General features: G+C 43.8%; 1 protein-coding gene across 1 annotated transcript in view; it reads left to right on the top strand.

Annotated features, from left to right (window-relative positions):
• Positions 1 to 906: 906 nt before the first annotated feature.
• The window catches only part of maml3 (mastermind-like transcriptional coactivator 3), a 134,150-nt gene continuing 114,876 nt past the window's right edge, over positions 907 to 20,180 (top strand). Inside the window, exon 1 of the mRNA XM_080879966.1 lies at positions 907 to 2,047. Coding sequence (XP_080736092.1) covers positions 1,670 to 2,047 — 378 coding nt within the window. The 5' untranslated portion in view covers positions 907 to 1,669. The remainder of the gene's footprint in view (positions 2,048 to 20,180) is intronic.

Genomic DNA, 20,180 nt, shown 5'->3' with positions numbered 1-20,180 from the left:
TTGGCAACACAAGTGGAGCTTCTTCTTTCTTTTTTTTAAAGGAAGCTGCAACTGCTGAGCCATCAATCAAAGAGGGGCCTTTGTGTAATCCATACATTTGGCTGCTGTCTCTGTTTTTGTTTGTTGTCTGTATGTGAAGAGTATTTCTGTACCTGCGCCTTGCTTCCATATCTTCTGGAGAGATTTCTGTATTTGTGAAAACTAAACTTAAACTGGTATGAAGTGTGTAAATATTTAAAAGGCCTTAACTATCTGCCGCAATAGAGGACAGATGCTACATTTAAACTTTTGCCTTCCAACGAGCTGCCTTGCTTTGTTGTGTTGTGCATTTATAGTTTGTTTTTTGTTTTTTGCACACTTTTCGCTCATTTTTGCATTTTGTTGTTTTAAAGTTTGTATGTTTGAGCTAATTTTTAAATTCTTGGATTGTTTTATGAAGTTGCAAAAAACTGAGTAACTGCTTAATTTGGTATGATGCGATCTTATGCGCAAGAATCAAGTGATAATAATTTATTTATAAATCTCCAAACAGTAAAGCCCAACCACCCCTGCAAGTTTAAACTATGGCTGACTTTAATGAAATTTTGAAACTACCTCTTGTGTTTGGGCTTTTTTCCCTACTCGTTTCTGCTGAGTTTTAGATTTTCAAAGACATTTAACATTTTGATTCTTCATCTATATTTGCGGCTCATTTTTAGTGTTGTATAGTCTTGCGTTTCTTTTTACCCCCTAAACGCAGTTTCTGTCTCTTTGCGTGCTTCTCCCTTAAGTTCCAATATGTTAACCTTTCTCTTAACCCTTTATTAACCCGTTAAAACAGCTCAGGACAGGTCACACGTCCCCTGGTGGATTCCACTCCGTGTTTTCCTGGTTTCCACCATCGGGCTCTTCGCACAGCCTTTAGCTGGTTTTTACTAAACTCCTGATATCACTCCGCTGGCATGGTGGAGAAGCGGACCTGATTATTGTGATGGTGGCAGGCAGTGACTAGAGACTTCCGCCACTGCTTCCCGTATCCGCGTTTTGCGCCGTCTGTCCTACTATCTGGTTGCTTCACAATCGGACTACCGAAGGCGCTTGTGCGCTTTCCCCCCAACTCAACAACATCTTACCCGGGATTTCTTTCAAACCAAAACCAGATGAGATGCAAGTTCACTGGGAAACTCTGGAGCCCGTTCGGTTTAGGCAGCAAAACTTTTTCTCAGAGGACGGCACGGTGAACCGGAGAGTGGACTGTTGCTGTAGCCGCCGCTGCTCCTCTGCGGGACGGTTTGTGCGCATATGAGCGCTGGGTGCCCACTCGCACCGTCGCTGTACCGCTGTGTGTTTTTGCTCTTATCAGCGTGGCAGCGGCTTTATTGTTGAATTCAGTTTGGGGGCTTTGTGTTGTTTGTGTTCAGCACTTGGAAAGAAAAGAAGAGACGCTCAGCCGCATGACCGAGAGCCTCGCAGCCCTTTAAACCTTCCACTCCCGGTTGTTGCCCTCTTCTTCAGCGGCCGTATCTTCCGCCCGCTGCTCGGGACCTTTCGCCGGCGGAGGACGCGCAGAGAAAGCGGACTCTAGGTGGTGGAGTGGAGGTGGAGGTGGAAGGAGGAGGAGGTGGCGGCGGTGGCGCTGAGCTTAACTGGGAGAAAAGTTCTTCCAAAATAGCCGCCGCTCGGCCCCGTGATGGGGGACTTCGCCTCCCCCGCTGCCGGACCCAACGGCAGTATCTGCATCAACAACAGCATGAACCCGGCCGCCGCGAGCATGGGGCCCGCCGCGAGCGTGGTGGGAATACCTAAGCACAGCACGGTGGTGGAGAGGCTGAGGCAGCGGATAGAGGGCTGCAGGAAACACCACATAACCTGCGAGAACAGGTACCAGCAAGCCCACGCCGAGCAGATGGAGATAGACCGCAGGGACACGGTCAACCTGTACCAGCGGACTCTGGAGCAAAGGGCCAAAAAGTCCGCTAGCGGCAGCAGCACCAAGCAGCCCCAGAGCAAGCAGCTGGACCCGGACTCTGCGTCCTCCGCGGAGCAGAGGAATAACACGCTCATAGCGGTAAGGACGAGCTGACTGCGACGGCCACCTACAACTCACACACAAACACGACACACTTTCGCTCATTTCCCCTCCATCTCTGCTTCCCAGTCTCTCTCTCCCCCCCAACCCCAAGCAAGCTGCACAGCTTCTTCTTGTTCATCACTCAGAAAACTTGTTGAAAACATGCTCGCTAATCGCTGCTTTCTTTCTCAGCGCTCGCTTCACTTTCTTTCCTCCAAGTTCTTTTGTTTACAAAGAAGTCCGGCCCCTCGTTGGAGCCAACAGGCTGCAGTTTGGGGCTTGGATTGTGCTCTGTGTGGAAATTAGAAGCCTGGCAACTGATATTTGATCTTATTCTGCGAGATCAGTGTTTTTTGTTTTGTTTTTTGGGAGGGGGCACTTTCAGTTGTCAGGTTCTGAAACTAGTCAGTAACTTCTGGAGGATGGCTCGCGGTGTGTTTGCATCTAAAAAATAACTTCTGCTTTCTTGTTCTTGGGTGGAAATTGTTCTGCAACACAGGAGAGCATTAGCATTGCAACACTGCTTCCTTGCTCTCGGCAGCAGCAGCAGTTAATGCTCCAGCCTGCACTGTAACCTTTGTCACATACTCTCAAAATCTGCAGTCTGTCCCCAGTGTCACACACACACACACACACACACACACACACACACACACACACACACACACACACACACACACACACACACACAGCTGACTTCAGATGAATGCCACAGTAGTTTGTGAACATTTGTTACACTGTCATTAACTCCTAGCTCTTCAGGTTCGCTCGTGAATGCAGCGATCGCATAACATGCCTCAATAGCTGCATGCCCTTGTGAAGATATTGCACTTGTCATTTGTCATTACAGTCAGAGTGGGTTTTATAGGAGTGCTAGGGTGTTTTCCTGTTGGTAGGGGGCAGTGGTAACATATGGAGGGCTGGTGAGTTGCTCGTGGCTGTCCAGGCTGTGAGAGATCTTCACTCCCGGTGTTTGGCTGTTTGTGTGAGAGAGGTTGTAGGCAGACACTGGCAAACTGTGTGGTGTCCCTGCCTGCTCCCCGTCTCCCGTGGGCTCTGCTTTCCTTTAGAAAAGACCAAAGGATGCATGTGGGGAATGTCAACATTGTTATCCCTTTTGTTGCTGCAATGAGCCCAGTTCCCCCCCTTTTGAAATGCAAAATACGGAGCGTCTTTTAATTTCTGAGGCAGCCTCGCTTGTTATTTAAGAGCAAACCAGAGCAGCTCCAGCATGAGACGAGCGGCAGGGATTTTAATAGTGCAGGAGCTCCCAGCGGCCCTTGTGGACATTAAACCGAACCGCCCATTAGATGGCCGGCAACAAATGCTCCGAGAATGGAAGGATTACTGCTTAAAGGCACAGTGGCATCCCTCTCCGTCTCTCTCTCTGCTCCTTTCCCATTCACTGATGGCGACAGCTTGTACGCAAACACAGCATTCAATAGCTGAAACACACAGAGCTGTGTGTTAGCACCCTCTTTATGTTACATTGTAAGTTCTTGGCAGTGTGCAGTCGCGGAGATTAAAAGGAAAGTCTCCCATCCCTCGCCGTTTTACCCCTCAGAAGAAGGGAGCTGCAGCTAGATGGCTGTATGTAGTCACTTCACAAGCAGGCATTCGAGGAAAGCCAAGTATTCCGATGATGGGATTATGCAGATGTGCATGCACAATTTCAACAGAGGCCGTAATGTGTAGCGTGTATGTTGCAGACCGTATGGGGAGGGTGTGCTGTGAACATAGTATTGGCTGAAAAAGCACAATCATTTCACGATTTAGTTAAAAAGATGAAAAGCTGACATCATAAGACTAAATTCACACACACTTCAGCTGTGAAACGTTTGTGCTCTACTACAGGTTGGCTTTGAGTGCCAGTATAGTAATCACCACTTTGAAGAATGTCAGGAATGCCTACAGTGTGCAAAAAAACCCCAACCCCAACATCAGCCAGTTTAAAGTGCAAAAGCAGCAATACAGTTAAATACCTTCAAATGCAAATAATGTCTTTCTGAACCAAATCCAAACTGTGTCAGTGTAATCTTTTATATTTGGTATTGTGATGCTCATCTCAGCACACTGTGCTTTGGTCTAATGGTTCTCAGACACACCCACGTCAGGGTCGGGGAAAGCCTGTAATCATGGAAAGTGGGTGTTTGTGTCTCTAGACTAACTATTAGTGAGACTGGAGAAGAAGACGACACCATGTGTCTGAGTGAGACCTTTTCTGTCTCGCTCAGACATTATTTAAAGAGCCAACAGCCAACTAAAGCTCGGGGTACAGGGGGCCTGGGATGTGGTAGTTCCTGTATAACCAACTGTTTGCCCGCCTGGAGATTCACTTTCACGAGACGGACACTTCCAAACTTTTAATTGTCGGATAATGAGAGGGTAGCTTGCAGAACGCCAAGCTGCCTTTCTGCTTTCTGTCAACATCCATATATCGTGTTACACTAACAGTGGAATAGTTGAACGCTCATTTACATATTAAACACTTCTTAATTGTGCACCAACTGTTATAATGGGCAGAGAAGACAGTATACTGTATATAAATGTTTCACAGCAGACAGACGATCATATTTATCTCCTTGAGGTAAAGCTGAACACAATGAAGTTATTTATTAACTCCTCTTTCAACCTCCAAGAAGAATGAATAAAGTTTTGATTTTGTCACTTACCATGGCTATCAGTACAACATATTCATGCTTAGTTAATATTAAACTGGACCTGTTACACATTTCCTTGTTAATACAGGATACTCGCTTTAAACATGGTCAAGATTTCAAATAAAACCAGAATCTCAGGTTTAATACTGCTCTGAACACTTTTTTCTGCTTTTGGCTTTTGCATGATGTCGCTGAAGGCAGAGATCCCTAATATGGTCATCTTTGGGATCAGATGACCATATGCCCCACCCACCTTCGGTTTAAATCTTTTGTTTACAAGGAGCAGCCAATCAGAAGCAAGCAAGCTATAGGCATTTTTTCTTGTGTTTGATTTTTAGGCTAGGCTATACTAATGCTGAGGAAAAAAGATGGCCCAGTAATTTATGATAAAAATAAATGTTTATTAGCAAACAGAAGCTAAATTTACTGAGTGTCTGAGGAGGCGTTTTCACCCCTTCTGTGAGCTTGTACGATCAGCGCTTGCAGCCCGCAAGCCATCATAGATAAAATCTGGACTGTCATAGCGTAAATGGACATAAAGCTAAATTTGAGCTCTAACCGTGTCAAGTGGGATGCAAGTACAACAGAAATACAGAGGCTAGTAACAACATTGTTACTGTGGGTTACTAAGTAGGTGAGGCACAGTTCCATAAAATGTGCTGCTGTAGTTGTACGATCAACAAACAAGACCATTTTACAACAAAATGAGACCTGCTGCAAGGTCAGGTGCACACCTGTAAAGCTTTGGGACTGCATCCTGCACATGGTGACAAAATATGCCAAGAGAGATGGACAGATATGCAAATTGTGTTAGGTCAAAGGTCAAAGTTCAGCTCACACTTACTGCACAATTAAGAATTTTGAATACGTTCTACAATTCTAAAAGTGTTTTTTGGGTTTTTTGACTTAACTGCCCTACCTCCTACCGTAAGCCCCCTGCTACCACACACTCTCATGGCACTTCATGACATTGTCATCACCTCTAATCTACTTATTTGGGTTTTTGGAGCCAAATTTTCCAGCATTTTGTGTCACTGGACTCATCTTTATCAGTCTGCCTGGTCTTAAATGTGCAAATAGTCTCCGTATACAGATGTAATATTTTCTACTTTTAAAAAACGACCACATTTGAAGGTAAATCATTTTACTGCTCACTCCAAAGCCTGCGCTTAAAGTTATACTCGTGGCAGATTTTTGTACTTCATGTGTCTGAAGCGCTTATCCAATTCAGGGTCACAGGACCAGGCTGAGCTCAACCCAGCTGTCGTAGGGTGAGAGACACGGTGCAACCCGGACAGGTCACGAGTCCATCACAGGGAGACACGAACCGTTCACCTTCACACCTACAGGTGATTTAGAATCAGCGGCTAACCACACCTGCATGTCTTTGGACTGCGGGAGGAGAAACTATACAAACTCCAAACAGAGAAACGCCAGGCAGCCGATCGAATTGTGCTGCGTTCCTTTGCCTCAGAAGTTGGATGATGACATCATACTCAAGTTGACCACATCTTAGTAGCAGAAATCATTTGTTTTTCTCCCTGCCAAATTAGCACCCTCACAAGCAATACCACTTACTGATTTCTGCTGTTTAGGGCGAGTCATCACTGTGTTGTTTTGACAATATATATGCTGCAGACACGAGATGTACTTCCTGTTGAAATACAGTTAAAAACATGAACATTTTTATCCATGAAACCAAACAAATACGCTTCTGAGATTTAAAATCTTTGCACCTGGTTGGTGATTTTGTTTCCGTATCCCGTTCAGCATGAAATAAAACTTGTGTTTGTGTTATGATTGTTTTAAATGATCTGCCTTTAGGTTGTTGAGCAAGGGGTCAAAAGTTTGTCACCGTGTACGCCCATTTCTTTGCTTTATTTTAATGAGATGGGGGTGTTTTTGATTAGGGTTTGGGCAGCTCTGCTCCTCCTTTAAGATTAAATAGTGTCAGAAACGTTAACACCGACAGCTCAGAAACTGGATAACAGATGAATTTTTTGTCAATATTCTTCCACTGCTGAATATTAAAGTCCATGATGTCAGTATGATCCCCTATATTTATCCATTTGATGCGTTCATCTTCCCAGAATGACATTTGACAGTCCACAGGGAGCAGGTGTGAAGCTGTTCATTACATCTGTTGGTGGGGAGAGAATTAGTGATGGCAGCTCGGGCCTTTGAGACCACAGTCAGGAGAGAAATTAGTGTGTAATCTTGCTTTTTTCCACCCTTCTATGACAACTGAATTCAAAAGTCTAAAAGTGAAAATTGCATGTTGATAATGAGGGAGTGACACACAAATCTGATTCGGGTGTATCTAATGTCTTAACACGACGAGACGTTACCTCCAACAGAACACGTTCACGAGTGGCTGCCGTGTTTTAGCGTTTTTGCTGACGTCGTGATGGAAGCACGGGGGAGGAGGGGGAATGTTGCGAGGATCCAGCCCGTGACCTTTCAGTCAGAGGCACGTGTCTCCGATCCAATGGGCCGTGATGTTGCTTAAAAGCAGAATCGTGACCCGTACTTTTTTCTGACAAAACATCCAGTCAGATCTGATTACCTCGTCGCTAACAAGTTTGCAGCTGCGAGGCCGAGGTGCACAGCAAGGGGCTCGTTAGTTCCACTAAAACACAGTAGCTCAGGACAGTCTGTCTTCGGCTCTGCTCGCTCCTTGGCATTCACCTCGCAGAGGAATGTCTCTCTCTCTCTCACACACACACACACACACACACACACACACACACACACACACACACACACACACACACACACACACACACACACACACACACTGTTGTCCTGCTCGACTCTTGGCAGCAAAGGCCTGAGTGTGGGCGGCTGAGTTTTCATGAATCTGAGGCCATCCCTCCCTTCCTCTCTCCCTCCCTCTGTTCAACACTTCTCTGGTTTCAGCGTTAGTAAAGCACTAATGTAGCGTACATGGTCCTGGTAGCTATAGCATTGTTAAAGTCAGCTGGGACCGTTGCCCATTTGCTATATTTAAACCAGCGTGCTGGCGAGGAGCTTACACTCACCAGTACGCGCAGGCACACACGCAGAGCGTGACGTCGGCGAACACCCGTGACATCACAGTCATGCTGTTTTCAACTCATTACACGCTAATTTGACTGACTCCCTCTGCTTTTTTTCTGACTGTTCCTTTTTAACTCCCTCTCTTCTGCTCTCATGTGCTCCGTGTTAACATTTTTGTCACTCTCCAAAAAGTTGATTCTGTTCATCTGGACGCAGCGTTTTGTGGGAGAAACGTTTGGTCACTCATCCAGGTGACTTCTTCAGTCTCAGCTGACTGCAGGTTTCAATCTTATAAACAGCACATTTGCATAATGACTGAAAGCAGCCCACTGAAGGAACAATGGGCTGGGAGGTCAGTTCCTTAATCTTAATTATGCAAATTCTCATGACCATTGAGAAGCATCAAGACATTTTTGTCACTCTTTTTTTTTTCTTGCTCCTTCTCACCCTCGGCCCTGAGTCCCTGCACACACACACACATGCACACAGCTCTGGATGTTTTTGATTTGGGGCGGCTGCGACCACATTCCCTTCCTCCCACGCTTGTTCACATGTTCTACAGGAACACACACACAATCTGCAGAGACCCTTGAATATTCAGAGGACTCTTGGCTCTTTAGAAAGTTTTAACTAGCTGAAACAAAAAGGATTTCAAAATAAAATTTAAAGCTAATCCGAGGTAATAAATCGTTCTCGATGAGAGTTCTTCCTCTTTGATGCCCGTACAGGGATCCAGAGGGTCGTCACGTTCGCGTTTCAGGCCTCAAACGTTTTCTTACCTGTTTTCACAGGATTTACAACTTTGTGTTGTTTTCACCTGCTGAAAGAAATCATTTAAATTTCAAATTTATGACTTTTAGAAAACCTTCATCCCTTAATCGTCGATTCCATATCAAAGGCGTTCGCACGTGTTCACAGTCTGCAGCTGCTTTGTAAAGTCACTGTTTTCTACTCTGTGCACAGATTTCTCAGCTTGACTGTAGTTGATTTTTTAGGGCATTTTTGTTCCAGTTTTGGATGGATGACAGAAAGTGAGGTGACATGTGACAAGAGGCATTAAAACCCACACTGCTGTTTCCTCTTCAGTCGACCCACCTGCTTGTAGGTAGCTGCTGAAGGGAAAAAAGCGAAGAGCTACAGGATTATCTCCCTGTTTTTACATTTTTTTTTTGCTCTTTACCGTGTGTTAATATGCTGTATACACAGCAGAACATGTTTGAGAATCAAATCCAGGTGAATTAAATATTTTTTATTGTCATAATGAAGGCTTGGCGACTGTCTGCTGTAATTTTCAATTGTGGAAGACTTAAAATGGCCAAGCTTTGATTTTATAGCCTATAATTTTCTGCACTTACTGTATGAACCAGAAACCATCAGCTGACATATTATTTAATCACAGACAGGCAGGTAATTTGCAATTTTGATGATCACGTGTTCATTATAGGCACCGGTAGTAAGTTTGTGAAATTTCTTCCTTCCTGGTTATAACAACTGTAAGTGGGATTATTACAAAGTGGGAGCGTTTAAGGACCACAGCAACTCATCCATGAAGTGGCAGACCACGTAAAGATACAGAGCGAGGTCTGAGGAGTGTAGTGTGCAGAAGTCACCAACTCTCTGCTGACTCAGGAACCGCAGAGCTGCAAACCTCCTCTGGCATTAACATCAGCACAAAACATGTGAGCTGGGAGCTTCATGACATGGGTTTCCATGTTAGGTGTCATGTGTAGGTGAGCCAGTACTTTTGTAGGGTTTTACCTTACCTTACAATAAATAAAATTGAATTGAATTAAATTAAATAGTCTTTTCCTATTTTAGTAACTTTCAGAGGGAAATATTGTAATTCTTTAGCTGAAGTCGTCACCTTACATATTATTAATTGGCATGAATGTCAACTGGATAGATGGGTAAATGTTAAAATATTAGTTCCCAATGTTTTTAGCTACCAACCCATTACATAAAAGAAGTGATATTTCTCTGATTTGTTTGCTATATAAGATATACAGAGCATAAAGATCAGCAAAAGCATAAGATTAGGTAAGATGTACTGTAATCATCCCAAAAGTTAAGAAATTGTTGTGTCAATGGGGCCAGAACATGAAAAATAATCCAGCTCCGTGAGATAAATACGACATCATGGAACAAAATAACTCAGAAAGTTTAGAATAAAAGTGATGAAACTTTAACAGGTTTTGTGTTGGAGTGTTTGTGTAATCCTGCTAACAGACAGACAAATGTTGCTGTATTCACACTTAGTCTATATGACCAATAGCTCATGGTGTCTAAGGTTAGCCAAAGTTCAGTTCTGACCCCGCCGCAGTGTTCTCTGTAACATTAACTATTATCCTCTCACAGTAAAAATGGCGCAGTCTCACTAAGTAAACAGCAAACCTCTGGAAAGAGTCGAGTATCTGTTGTCTTATCTCTCTGGCCTGTGCGCTGCCTTTTGTTTGGATTGTGCCAGAAGGCTGCTCGCTTTCTCCACTGTATTCACGTCAGTAAGTGTAGTATTAAAGGAGCAATACTCAGCGGCAGTTTAGATTTTGCATTATTGATAGCAGGATGGTGGGAAGCCATCTTTGTTGCTTTCACCCCTGGTGTACTCACACAAACACTGAGTTGGTAAAATATGGATGAGGTGGTTATCGGAGATGCCCGGGTCCCCTCCGATCCTCTGCGAGTAAATGCGCTTTACTTAGAAACGTCAGAATGAAGGAATGGTGACGGCTACAACTCTCTCTGTGAAGACCGAATGAACAATTTGCTGTTTTAACATGTAGCGTCTGACTTGGTAGTTTGATCTGTACACACCACACACACCAAATGAAAAACATTTTGGCTGTGGCTTTTTTTCCTCAAACACCAGCACTCTGCGAGCTAAGCATCATCCACACAGAAACCATTCTACAGCTAAACAGGGTTTCTAAAACAATGGCCTTAGTAAGGGAGTCCTGTCATAAAGACGTAATTCCCTCTGCCTATTAAACTGGGACACAGAACAGGAACATTGCCACATATGGATTCATACATGTGTGTGCACGGGAGAGGGTGCAGAGATACTGTGAGAGTTTGTTTTTAGGGAAATACTGTAACAACACACTTTGTCTGCAGCAGATGGGACCACATTTGTGTTTGCTGAAGGTTGCAGTCCAGTAGTAAGAAGGGGTAGAGTCGACTCCTCCACATAACCGTAGAAATTGCAGCGAGGCCCGGGCAGCAGTTTAAAAATATTTTCTTATTACTAAGAAAGAAAAGAACCACTGTATTTGGGAATTTAATACCAAATGTGGCCACAATACAAACTCAACCAAAAACTCCTCAGTGTGCCTGGTTGTCAGTATTTCTTCCAACATTTTCCCCTAAATAGGCCCCACTCCTACTAAAACTTCGAAGGGAACGTACTGTGACAACCTTCTAACAAGATCTTGGTGTAATTGTTTTGTTCTCTTGCAGGGAAATTGGCAGAGTATTAAAATGACTTGTTATTTTTAAACCGAGTCTTGCCGGTGTTGATCTTTGGAATTGTTACGAACTCGCTTATCTGCCTCGTGCTTTGTGAATTCAAGTATTGTACTATGATTCCAGCATTTCTGCCGGAGCTGTTAGCCACCAGATAACGCCACATGACATTTTCATCATATGCAAATGCTGCTGTCTTTATAGCAGCAGTGGAAAAGAAAAAAAAAACCTATTGTATTCAAAATTTGTCTTCATTAAGAGTGCAGAAGAATGTGTTATATTCTTATTAGATTTAAATATCCTGCTACATCTGCACTTTTTTTCTGTTGCTTATGGTGGAGACTTGAAAGTTAGTTTAGTCCACTGGTTCCCAATGAGCGGCGTAACCCTTCTGAAAGGTCACACGATAAATCTGTGGAGTCATGACATGATTAATGGGAGATGACAGAAGAAAACTTCATGCGTAACTCCACTGTTTACACGAGATCCTGATAATTTAACCTCCTTTGGCCCTAGCCTGGCTTTCAGCATGCTGGTATGTTAACAGACCTTAAACTAGAACATTAACTAGACTCTTGCTCCTCCTGTGGGCTCTGTTTTAGGCTTTAGATAATCTAGTCAGATTAGACAGAGCAGAAGACTTTGGCCAATCACACGTGTTTTCAGAGCACATCTGTGAAGGAAGACACAGAGGACTGTCACCTGGGAGAGCGGGTATGGAATCTCGTGTGAAACTAGTGTTGACTTCCTTGTAGTTTGTGTCAATGTGACGTTTGTAAGGTGGGAGGAGCTTACAGCAGAGAAGAGACGTCTAAAAACACTGCAGCCAGAGCTTCAAGTCTATGTGCTTAAATATAAACATGCAAAGTAACAAGTTTCAACATCTCGCCCTGAAATGTAAATGAAATAAACAACATAAGGAGGCAGAATGTAGAAATAATGTGAAATTATGTCCAGCTGACTTTGAAACACTTTTCTGTTCAAGGCTAAAGCTTTTATTTTTTTTGGCATTTTTGAAGCTTATTTGAATGACACACGTTAATTTCATGTTAGTCTGACTTGCTGTGCATTTACAGTGAAACACTTGAGGGTAGCTACAGAGGAAATATCACCTAATCTTTGACAACCAGTTTTCAGTTTCCTGTTGGTGGCGGGCGGCAACCCTCTGACCTTCCTCTTACTGATTTGTCAAACTCAGGGACAGTTTCCATCACTTTTTCACTCTCCCCGCCAAAAAACAAACAAAAAAGAAAAACAGTATCGTGGCACTTTTAAATCATTTGTTTGTCCTCCAGTTTTCCTCCTGTTACTCATTTGTGCCCATCGCACAGTGACTGCTTCTAATTCCCACGCAATTTGGTCCTTTGTTGATCGTCTCTCTCCTCCTACCTTCTTTTGACCTTTCTTTGTCGTCCTTACACTCTGTCCTCCCTTCTTTCCTTTCAGTCATTCAAATCCACCCTTTTCTTTTTTCCCCTCCACCTTGCCACCCCTCCCTCCATCCATCACTGCGCTCCATGCCTCCGGTGATCTCCGGTTCAGTCTCAGGTAGCAGGCTTAGCCCTCTAAAGCTTTCTCCACGTAGGCCGGTGTCAGGAAGAAATCCTGTGCTAAGAGGGAATTACCCACCACATGTGCTCCTGCAGCACACACAGGCACGTAGACACAGGATTTTACTGCACGCTGGACTTAACCCATCGGCTCTTCGTGCTAACGTTGTTCATATGAACATCATCTGCATTTTTCTGTGTTGCTGAATGTTAAAGCTGGTATCGTGTGCCTCTTCCCTCCTTTGTTAGATGACATTTGTTGTTCTTTCCAGTGCCGGCCAGATCCCCCGCACCTTCCTATCGAGCCAGCGTCATGAATTTTTTATGAATGTTTGCGTGTGCAACTGTGTGCAGGGGGCCCTCAGCTGCATCAATAGCCATTAGTGGAGCAGCTGGGGTAATTGTGCCACAGTGGCTGCAGTGCAGGAGGAAAAACACACACACACACATTATCTGATAATACTGCAGAGGGCAATAAGGAGGAAGAGGGGGAGCGAGGCGCAGTGGGGAAGAGCGGGATGGTGTGAGCGAGGATATTAACTGTGTGGTGGAACAGTTAGCGGCGTGCTACGACGCTGACTGATAGCTGATTTTTACCTGGTGATTGCAGCCTGGAAGTCTTTAGAATGTGCAGCAGCGCGACCGACATGCTGCCTATGACAGTGATTGTCTGGAGACCGTCAGTGCTGCACAGAAGCACACACATCTGGCTGAAAACGAGGGCCCAGGGGCAGATGTTGTCAGTGCTGGCTGGTTTATTTCGCCTCACGCGGCACTGGAACAAATTTCACTGTTAAATTTCAGCAAATTATCTGCAGCTGGATTTTCCTGCATCTAAAGCCGTGTCTGACCTTTTTTTTTTCCACACGTTACTTGTGCAAATAGTGTAAACTCACCAAATATTGCCCCACAGCAGCCAACATGAGAAGGACGAGCCGATAGCTGGAATCAAGTTTCACAAATATATTTTCAGAACTTTCCAGGAAGTCCTGTGATTTTGTTCACTTTTCTTCTTTCCTTTTCTTTTTTTTTGGTTCTGTCTCTATATGAGAGAAAGTTCAATCACACCGCTACAGCTGCCCAAAACTAGCAAACAATAATCTTGTCCCCTATTTCTGATACCTCTATTCTCCCGGCACGGATTTTTGCAGATTTAATCAACAGCTTTGAGTTTATTTCACAGTGTAATCTAACCTCACAGCTTCTTACTTTAGAAAACGTTACAGTTTCATGCTGTAGCTGAGAGGTTAGCACGGTGGCCTCACAGACAGAGGGACCTGGGTTTAAACTTGGTGTTTGCCTGTTTCTTGTGCGGGTTTTCTCGTCGTGGAGCTCCATTTCTCACGGTTTAGTTAATTAAAAAGGTTTCCTATTTTAAGGCAAATAAGCTACATGCTGTTTGTTTACCATAGTACTGTCCTTTTAATATTCCTGCTGTGTTCAGTACAAGTAAAAGATTATTATGAGCTTTTTTTCTTTTACTACGCTGTAACTTTACTTATTATTGCTTCTCATTTGGGCAGCGGGAGCGCCGTGGTTAGCACTGTCTCCTCATCGAAAGAAGGTCCTTGGTTGAAGTCCCAGCTGAGGCCTTGCTGTGTAGAGTTTGCATGTTCTTCATCAGGCTTGCATGAGTACTCCAGCTTCCTCTCACAGCCTAAAGATGTGTGGGTTAGGTTAATTGGTGATTCATAATCAGCTGTACGTGTGAATAGTTGTGAACGCCTCTCTGTGTCAGCCTAGCAGCCTGTCCAGGGTGTCGGCCTGTGACAGCTGAGATAGGCTTCAGCTCCCCCGCGACGCTGGACAGGATAAGTGTAAGAAGATGGATGGATGGGTATCTCTTCTGAGCAGGATCTCAGCTTGCATGGCTTCACCTGTATGCCATGAATTTAGTTTCTTGCAGCTGCATTCAACATTATAACACAGTGAAGATGATTATGACCAGATTATGGATCTTCCTGGTGAATCATTTCTTAGTACATTAAATGGTTTGAGACTAATTTGCGAGTCTCAAAGTTCAAAAACACTCAGGAGCACTGATGGTTGAGCAAAATCTGACAGAGCCACAGTTAAACATTGGCCACGAAAATATTGTGCGTGTGTTTAAGAGCTATTTTAAGCCGTTAATCACATTATTCAATGACTAAATCACATTTTGAACGACTCTGAAATGCTTGACTCTTGCACTCTTGCACATCACGTCACATTAGTGTGCAGTGTGAGGCTAACATTAGCATTGTTAGCACCAGCAGCCTCCTGCTACTAATGCTTAGCTGCGAAAATTTTAGAAACTGGAGTAAACTGGTACATGTGTATGAATAAAATATGAATAATTCGTCTAACCACCAAACATTTCTGGTACCGCCTGCAGGTTCACCAGCGCTTAATTGCTTGGTTTACTAATCAGACATATCCACAGGCCAGATGTGATTAATTTCTACCGCAGTCTCTGTCACGTGGCCTTTGTTAGTGAAACCTTATAACCTCATGCGTGGACTCGTACACACACTGACATACTGTAAAGAGAAAACAATACTTTAGTATGCTATAAAAACGCACAGCAGCTCACTGTTGTGCTTTTTCCCTCGAGGGATCAGCATTTACAGGAATTAACTTCAAAGAATGGTATTTTGGTATATTTTTATAGAAATTTGTTAAATTAATTGACTTGTGGGGATCCGTGAACTGCTATTAGAGACAAAAACGTCTTGTGGTTTGAGCAGCACAGCAGCTCTCAGAGTCATGTAGTCCATATTTGCCCTCAGATGCCGCTGAGAGCTTCGGAAAAGTAGACATATTTATTTTTTTGTTTCAATTAAGCTCTAAGAAAGGGTTTCCCATGGTTATGGCATTTACACAAGCCTTCCTCGCAGATCCTTGTTCGTTTTTAGCCTTTTTTAGCAAAGAAAGCCAGTACAGCATGGAGGTCTTGAGCTGTGTACTTAAAGAGGATTTGGCTATCCCGAATCTGGGTAAAAATCTGTTGCGATCGTGCAAATTGTGGCTCCTTTAAGCCGTTTTCTAACTGAACTTGACTCATCCCTTTAATTTCCTCCAACGCTGAGAATGAACTATACCCACCCCTGTGATAGTGAAGGGTAACAGGCATCAGTATCCAGTGGCTGAAACATGCTGTACGGTGCTACAAGACTTGTCAAATGCAATCTTAGAGAAATTGATTTTTACAAAATGTGTTGGAGAGAAAAGGTCAAGTCTGTCAAGATTTAATCCAGCAAGAGATAATACATCTGAACAGTCATGATGAAACTGGATCAAATGCACCGCGTAGCACACTGGTGCTACAGCGCCTAACGCATTTCCCAGAAGTAAATGAAACAGTAGATATATACACAGAAAGATCCAGATGTGCTGCTCCCTCCTCGTTATTCTGCTCTCTTTTTCTCTGCTACGTTCACTTGTGCTTGTTTTGGTTCGCGATGAGTTGAGCGTTGTTTGGTTGAGCTGAATTACTCCGTCAGCAGCCTGTCTCTAGATCACTTCCTGGATGGTTCCTAAAATAGAAGCAACAACGATCACAACCAAGGAAACATGCCAGCTGCTCTTTTCAAAAGCACTCTCACTTTCTGCCCTCTCTCTCTCACCGTGTGGTATTAACTGTATTCATCAAATACAGTTGTCAGAATCACAAACTATCAGCCAAGACTTTTGACTGCTATTCACTGCGCTTCTTTAGGTTATGCAAAATTTCAAATGATTTATTTATTAGAAAATAGAAGAATTCAACTGTTTATATTGTTTATTACTGAAAGCGTTTAGAATGAATAAAACTGTGAGAGTTTGTGCAGACCTGGAGGAGGGTGAACGAGAGTTTAGACATCGTCTGACAAAGAATCAACAGCTACAAAGTAATCTCACACGAAATGCTCAACCTCCGTTTGGGAAACAAACCACAAGAAGAGTGCAGCACACGTGCAGTCGGCTCGTCTACAGGTGCCACTTCTTTCTGCTGTTCCCTCAACAGTAGACTCGGAGAAAAGTCACGTAATTTAATGGCGACGTTGCCAGACGGTAACGGTAACATAAACTCAAGTATGATGATCACAGCTGTGAGTGAGAGGGATGCCTGGTTTATATTTTCCACATTAAATTAAAAAAAAAAAATCTGAATCTCTAAATTGAGAAAACAGATACTTTAAATATAGGTTCAAGTGGGCCAAAAGGTACCTTACTTTTTCATTAGTCACACAGTTGATTATTGTTATGATCATCCCTTTGTTTGGATGAGTTTTGCGCTTCCCTGTTCGCCTCTCTGTTACAGAGATTTTAATCTGAAGGGACTTTCTGGAAAACTACAGGTGCAGCACAAAGATTCATTAATAAACAGGGGATGATATTTAAAGAATGACGACCTGAGATTAAGGCAAGTTGCACCACTTTTATCATAAATGTGAAGCCATAAAGAGCGGAAGCTTCCAGTCCTACCCGCTCACTTTATTTTTCCAAGAAAGGGTAAAAACTTTTTTCCTTTAATACCTTTAATATCTCTGGTGCCTAAATTTCTTTCTTGTACAGTGAGTGCAAGGATAGCTAAGCTAATCTAACAAGGAGGCATATAATGACAGAAAAGATGTCATAAATATTCCTACAGAAACCGAAATTTTTTAAATGTTAAACCGTTCCTTGAAAATTTAAGTGCATGCTAATGCAAAACACTGCGTTCTATTTTCTGGGACCTTGAAACTCTGTCAGCGCGGTGTCACGACCGCCACGCAGAGAATGTAAACAGGCAGCGACGACTGGTGCGTCGCTGCATTCCTGCTATAAACGGCGGCCCTGCTGGACGGAGTGCTGGAGATTCCCAAGATACCGTTGTGCAGTTTGATAGTAGTGGATATGACACTTGGCTGGTAGTATTGTTTCTCCAGAAAGTTTTACTGCCTTTTGCAAGAATGCGTATCTACAGTATGTCATTTCGTCTGTCTCTGTGTGCATCTTAGTGTGTCTGTTACACGCTCTGTGACCCGACTTCACTTCTTTCTTGTCGACACTCTCGGCAGTGCATCTTTTTTCAGTTTTTTTCTGCCTTCACCTTTCAGGCTCATCGCCCGCTCCCCCTCTCCCGTCTTTCTGCCTGTCAGCCTTTGCGGATCCCACCATCTTCTCATCCTCTGCTATCTGTACCTCCCTTTCCTCCTCTCTGTGCCTTCTAGTCTGCTCTGGCAGAGACTGAGGACTCTACTGAGGAGACGAGATCGGCAGATGTTTACCCGGCTCTCTGCTGTCACAAACCGTTCACTTCAGTGTATCAGCAAAGCACTGGAACTCACAGGATGATTGCAGAGTAGTAAAAATAGCCAAGAAAAAAACTACATTTCCCTGAAGATTTTGAGCAGATTTGGGTCAGACGTGGTTTGATTTTTGTCAAGCAAGCTTTGTGGAGTTAGAGGCTTAAAGCTCAGCTGAAACTCTTTAGTGATAATGCCCTCAAAGTCTGTGAGAAGTTGTAGCAGTTTTAAAATGCGACTGAACGCAGGGGAAAGCAGTGATTATGCTCTTTTTAAAGCTTTGTAATTGACACTTTTCCCGATTCGTGAAAACAGCGAGTCTGGGATTCTTGCTTTATTTTCGGCTTGTTGACAGTTAAGGAGCCATTGGGTTTTTTTTAATGGATACTTAATGACTCCAGCTCGAAACATAACAAAGAAAGCCCCCCTCGAGGATCCTAACTGTCAGCCAGCGGAAGTCCCCGGAGAGAAGGAAAAGTCCTAATCTTTGTTTTGCACATACGCTAAATATTTTTGGAACATTAACAGTATATTTTCCACATCATTGCTTTTCCAGTTCATTACACCTGTGTGCAGAAGAAAATGGGTTGGGGAAATAAAAACAATGTGGTATTTTAAAATGCCCACTCCTTTCAGCGCGCAGACAGCAAGAGAGCGAGATCCTTTTACTTTTAATGTCTTAAATCAGACTGGAATCACTCTGGGAGCGGACCTTATCCCTCATAACTTTTAGACATACTAAAGACGTCTAAAGCTCTCTTCATATCTCAGATGTAGAATCACAGAGTATGTAACCTAGGCCTATTGTAAAATTCTCATACTTGTGTTTAGCAGTTTGGCAGACATGCAATCTATATTTTGTGCAAAATAAAAAAAAATCTCATTATGACAAATAACTCTTCTTTCAGATCTTAGTTTGCTCTTGAAGTTAATACGAGAAAAAAAAAGCACTTGTTTCATTCTTTAAGGCCTCATTTCCTCACTGTATGAGAAGAAACCCCATCAAGCTGGAGGTCCACTCTAAATAGCATCATGTGGGTGAACCAGTACTGGTTAGGCTGAACCTCCAGTTTGCAGCTGATTTCACTACACGAACGAGGCCTACTGTCACCGGGGTCTTAGATTGCAGCTGGTAGCTGCAGTTCTTCTGCTCCTGATAGCTGCTGCAAGCTAGAGGGCCACTCTAAGCAGAACCTGCAGCAGGTGGAGAACTGGTTCATTCGTGTGATGATATGCAGAGCTCAGTAAATATGGAGTTCATTCCCTGGATGGGAGACAAAGCTGATCATGGCGCTCAGTCATTCATTTGTCACAAACTACCTAAATAACAATATAAATCACTAATGTGCACACACACGCGCGCGCCAGGTTAGTCAATGTGCGCTGTAATTGCATTGCACCTGAAGTGGCTTTGTTAGATAGCATTACTGAAAAGAAGATGAAGGTGGAAGACTGAACATTTATACAATTTTGAACAACAGTGTATGAATGCATCTGCACTGTTGCCCTTTATGTACCCACAGGGACAGCAAAGACTCCCATGGGGTAAGTCCTGCATGGTGACACAGATAATCACTCTCTTAAAACAGGAAGTCCGGCTGTAGTGTGCCTGGTGACAGCACGTACATCTCAAAACGAGTCTCAGTGGCTGCTTTGGATGTGAGTGGTCAGAATCTGAATGATCCAGCTGTGGGGACTGTGACGCAACCCCACAGCGGGCCAGTATTTGCATTTATTTCTCTGAGCGTGACTCTGTGTAACTCTCACACTCACAAAGGCACAAAGAAGGGGAACCGCGCTCGTGGCACATGAAACGCAGCTCTCCCGTTGGTGAGGAGGCGCTTTCTGCCCTGAAGGGGAAGCAGAGTTGAGAAGCTGGTAAAAGAAATGGCACGCAGCCCGAGCTGGTACAGCTACAGTCCACATGAGCGCTCTCTCTCTCTTTGTCTGTCTGTCTCTCTCTCCCCCTCGCTCCTCCCATCAAGTGGCTGTTTTTGTGGATTGTTCTCCTGCCGTTGTCATAGCGACTGTGATGCAGACATCCCGAACAGGCTGCCTGTCTGCTTGGATATGTCAAGTGTGTGTGTGTGTGTGTGTATGTGTGTGTGCGTGTGATAAAACGCCAGAGTGCTCTTGGCTTAGAGAGGAAGTGTTTTGAGAATTATGTAATGTC

Source organism: Rhamphochromis sp. 'chilingali' (assembly GCF_963969265.1).
Source record: "Rhamphochromis sp. 'chilingali' genome assembly, chromosome: 4".
NCBI lineage: Eukaryota > Metazoa > Chordata > Actinopteri > Cichliformes > Cichlidae > Rhamphochromis > Rhamphochromis sp. 'chilingali'.
The sequence above is the reverse complement of the archived record's forward strand: the minus strand, read 5'-3'. Positions and strand labels throughout refer to the sequence as shown.